This window comes from Herpailurus yagouaroundi, unplaced genomic scaffold (assembly GCF_014898765.1).
Source record: "Herpailurus yagouaroundi ecotype Mexico unplaced genomic scaffold, PumYag 207, whole genome shotgun sequence".
In the NCBI taxonomy this organism is placed as follows: Eukaryota; Metazoa; Chordata; class Mammalia; order Carnivora; family Felidae; genus Herpailurus; species Herpailurus yagouaroundi.
The window spans coordinates 3460310-3463958 of NW_024412438.1; the positions used below are offsets into that span (position 1 = coordinate 3460310).

The 3649-nt window shown below is 52.6% G+C and overlaps 1 protein-coding gene across 1 annotated transcript in view; it reads right to left on the reverse strand.

The window, feature by feature from the left end:
- Positions 1-476, reverse strand: part of NAXE (NAD(P)HX epimerase) — a 2375-nt gene extending 1899 nt beyond the window's left edge. Inside the window, exons 1-2 of the mRNA XM_040452622.1 lie at positions 262-476; positions 43-151 (exon numbers count right to left, since the gene is read on the reverse strand). Of these exons, the coding sequence (XP_040308556.1) occupies positions 43-151; positions 262-443 (291 nt within the window). The 5' untranslated portion in view covers positions 444-476. The remainder of the gene's footprint in view (positions 1-42; positions 152-261) is intronic.
- Between the last annotated feature and the right edge of the window lie 3173 nt (positions 477-3649).

Below are 3649 nucleotides of genomic sequence, written 5' to 3' on the forward strand. Positions count from 1 at the left end.
CCCCCCCCCCCCCCCCGGCCGGGCTTGACCGGCGCCACCGACCTTGGCTATGGCTGTGGCGCAGCTCAGCCCCGCCAGCTCCATCAGCTGGTCCACGCTGAACTGGTACTCGTTGAACAGCTCCTCGTCCACGGCTTGGGCCTCTTCCTGGCTGCGGACACCCACGGCCTGAGTCCCGCCCCAGGGCGCTCGGAGCGCGGGCGCGCGGCCGCCCCAGTCCCGGCCCCCGCCCCGGAGCGAGCCCGCCCGAGCCTCGCCTACCTCAAGTACTTCACCGCCGGGCTCGCCATGAGCGCCGGGTCCCCGCGGCTGCCCGACTGCGGCCGCCGCGTCCCCCACCAGGCTGGCCTCGCGCGGCAGACCCCGGCCGGGCCCCGGACGCGCTGCAGGTGCGAACCGGCGGCCAGCAGACCGAACCCCAGCAGCGCCCGCAGGGCCCTCATGGAGCTCGCGGCGCGCGCCCCTCCCGCCTCGTCCGGCGCAGGCGCGGCGCTCGCCCCGCCCCCTGGAGGCGGGGCCTCGACTCGTCCCGCCCCCTCGCGAGCGCGCTGACACCTGGCCTCGCGTTCCCTGGGGGCGGAGCGCTTCGCTCGCCGCGGCGTGGGCGGTGGCTGGTCGCCTTGCGGGTCCTGCCCAGAGGGCGGCCCGGGCACGTACCAGCTGCGAGTGCATGTGGCACCCCTGGTGTCAGTGCCCTGCGAGTACGCGCTCCACGGGCGCCAGCGCTTGCAGAGCCGGCCACCGCGCCCGCGACGCGGCGCTCGGTAAATTGAGCTGATGTTGTCACACGGCAAGCGGTTCCCAACGCGGGATGGACTGCTCCGGTTGGAAGAGCAGTACTCGAGAGACAAGTGATGGTGGGAAACGAAGGTTTGCTTTATTCAGGAAGAGAGTGCACTAACACCCCAAAGGCCATCTTCCCCATCCGCACAGCTGAGGGTTTAAAAAAAACACGTTTTTTTAAAAATCTTTATTTTTGAGAGAGAGACAGAGACAGAGTGAGAGCAGGGAGGAACAGAGAGAGAGGGAGACGCAGAATCCAAAGCAGACTCCAGGCTCCAAGCTGTGAGCACAGAGCCCAACGCGGGGCTCGAACCCACAAACCGTGAGATCATGACCTGAGCCGAAGTCGGAGGCTTAACCGACTGAGCCACCCAGGTGCCCCCAAGCCAGAGGGTTTTAAATGGGAGGGCCGTGCCAGAAACGTGGGGGCTGGTGCAAGGGAAGGTGGTGCCTGGGCCTTTAGTCGTTTGTGGTCATGATCTTGGGCAGGCCTTACCTCCCGGAGAGCCTGATCCCTCATTCCTCAAGGCCAGTGGTCTAATCCCTAGGAAAGTAGGTGTTCTGCTACAGACCAAGGGACTTAGGTCAGCAAGCAAGGAGCCCCTAAGCTTGAAGTAAGTTAACCCTTAAGAGTGGTTGCAGTGCTGTTTACAGTATAATTTAAGACCCCTCTCCCAAATACATTAGCTGCCCCTACCTCTGCTTACCAGGATAGCATGCTTCATTTCTCTAATCATACATAATACTTGTCCCCTGTCATCAGCCTAATAGCTATGGAAATACAAAGTTATAAACCTTAAATAGGTTGAGAGTGTCATGGTTAAAAATGTAGTTGAAACCATAGACTCCAGATTCCAATAACATATCAAGAAACACCTGGAGGGGAAGACTGCAATTTGTACCCAAGAGGTTTTAAGAACGCAAATACAAAAATAAAAAAATAAAAACTAAAAAGAGGGGTGCCAGGGTGGCTGAGTCAGTTAAGCATATGCCTTCAGCTCAGATTGTGATCTCAAATTTGGTGAGTTTGCCACTGTCCTCTTCAGATCCTCTGTTCCCCTCTCTCTGCACCCCCCCTCAAAAATAATAAATAAAATAACTAAATAAATAGAATGCAAACACACTCTCTCACATACTTAAGCGGCGGAGTGTGGGGGGGGGGAGTCTTGGGAATAACACACCAGTTACTACTAAGACATTAAGATAAAGTAATTAACCAGGTAAAGGTCCTGTTTTCATGTTATTTTTCTGTGCCATGAATTGTATCCTGGCTAGTTCACTGAGAAAGGCAAGAACTCCCCCTGCTTTTAATTACTCTTCTGCTATTCTCCTTTTGAATTATAAAAGATTTATCATCTCCTGTAAGATGTACCCTTGTCCCCCAGCTATGTTCGTTTTACATGTTTGTTGTATGAAATAGAATTTATCAGACTGCATTTGCGGTGGAAAATTGTTTTTGTTAGACTGTGTGTGTGGCTGGAAATTGGGTTTTTGCATCTAAATTGTAATGTACCTTACAATTGGATAATCTTATCCAAGACCTCATTCATTTTATACCATCACCAGTATGTAGAAGTCCTTCCCCTTTTTGTTAGGATCTCTTTTTTTGTTTTTAAGTAATTTCTACACCCAACATGGAGCTCGAGCTCATGACCCTGAGATCAAGAGTCACACGCTCCACCAACTGAGCCAGCCAGGTGCCCCCTGAAGATTTATTTCTAAAACACAATATGAAGCATGCTTTTTTGACAGATAACATTTGAATACTTACATGTGCCACATGCTAATATGAATCAGCTCATTTTACCCTTGCAGCAACCCTGTTATCATTCCCATTTTACAGAAGAGCAAACTGAGGCTTCAGGGTGTTGAACCACATGCCCGATGACACAGCGGTAGCTGTTGGTGGAGGGGGAGCTAGGGTCCAAACAGCCTGACCTAGAGTCTGCACTCTAAGGCATTATTCTGTACTGAACTGCCCTCTCTGGTGTGGAAATATGTAATTAAAGGGTTGTCATTGCTATCTTCATTGTGATGATTTGTTAAGTATAGGACAGTGACACAAGCATATCTCACCCCATGTCCCCAGGAAGTGGAGCCGAAGACCTACTCCATCCTATTTCTGCTTCCAGGCTTCTAGAGTTTTCTTTGAGAAATGCCTTCAAAACTAATTTATTAAAGGCTCATGGATCGAGCACTCCTGAGTTCCGGATGCTTACACATTTCACCCTGTCGATCCTACGATGCATTTTTATCCTCGTGTTTTAGATGAGGACATTGACTAGCACAGAGAGAAGTCATTTTCCTAAGATAATACAGCTATTCAGTAGTAGAGTCAGTGACGGTTGACATGGGGTTGGCCTGACCTCGTGGTGATACTCCCGTGTGGCAGCTGCCGCTGCTTGTCCCTCAAAATCCACTCTCCTTTCTTCCTTCGGCAACAGAATCCCGGAGTTTTGTGGCCACACGGCTGCCCGGCTACACACTACATTTTCCAGTCTCCCTTGCAGCAGCCGGGCATGTACATGTGACTAAACTCTGACCAATGAGGTCCGAGCAGAAATGACTTGAAACTGCCAGATGGCACCTTCGAAAAAACGCAGGTTTTCCTCCACTTCCTTTTTCCTTCTTACCGGCAGGAATGAAGGTGCTATGCCACGGGTGGGGCAGCCAGTTTAGGACATGGCATGGGAATGCTGTGTTGGGGACGGCAGAGCGTCCTGCCTGACTCCCTGAGCTCCAGGAAGCCACCGCCTCCATGGGGACTGCTTACGTGAGACAGGAGTAAAGTTCTCTCTGTTTAAAGGCACAGTTACGGGGCTCCTGGGTGGCTCGGTCAGTTAAGCGTCCTGCTCTCGATTTCAGC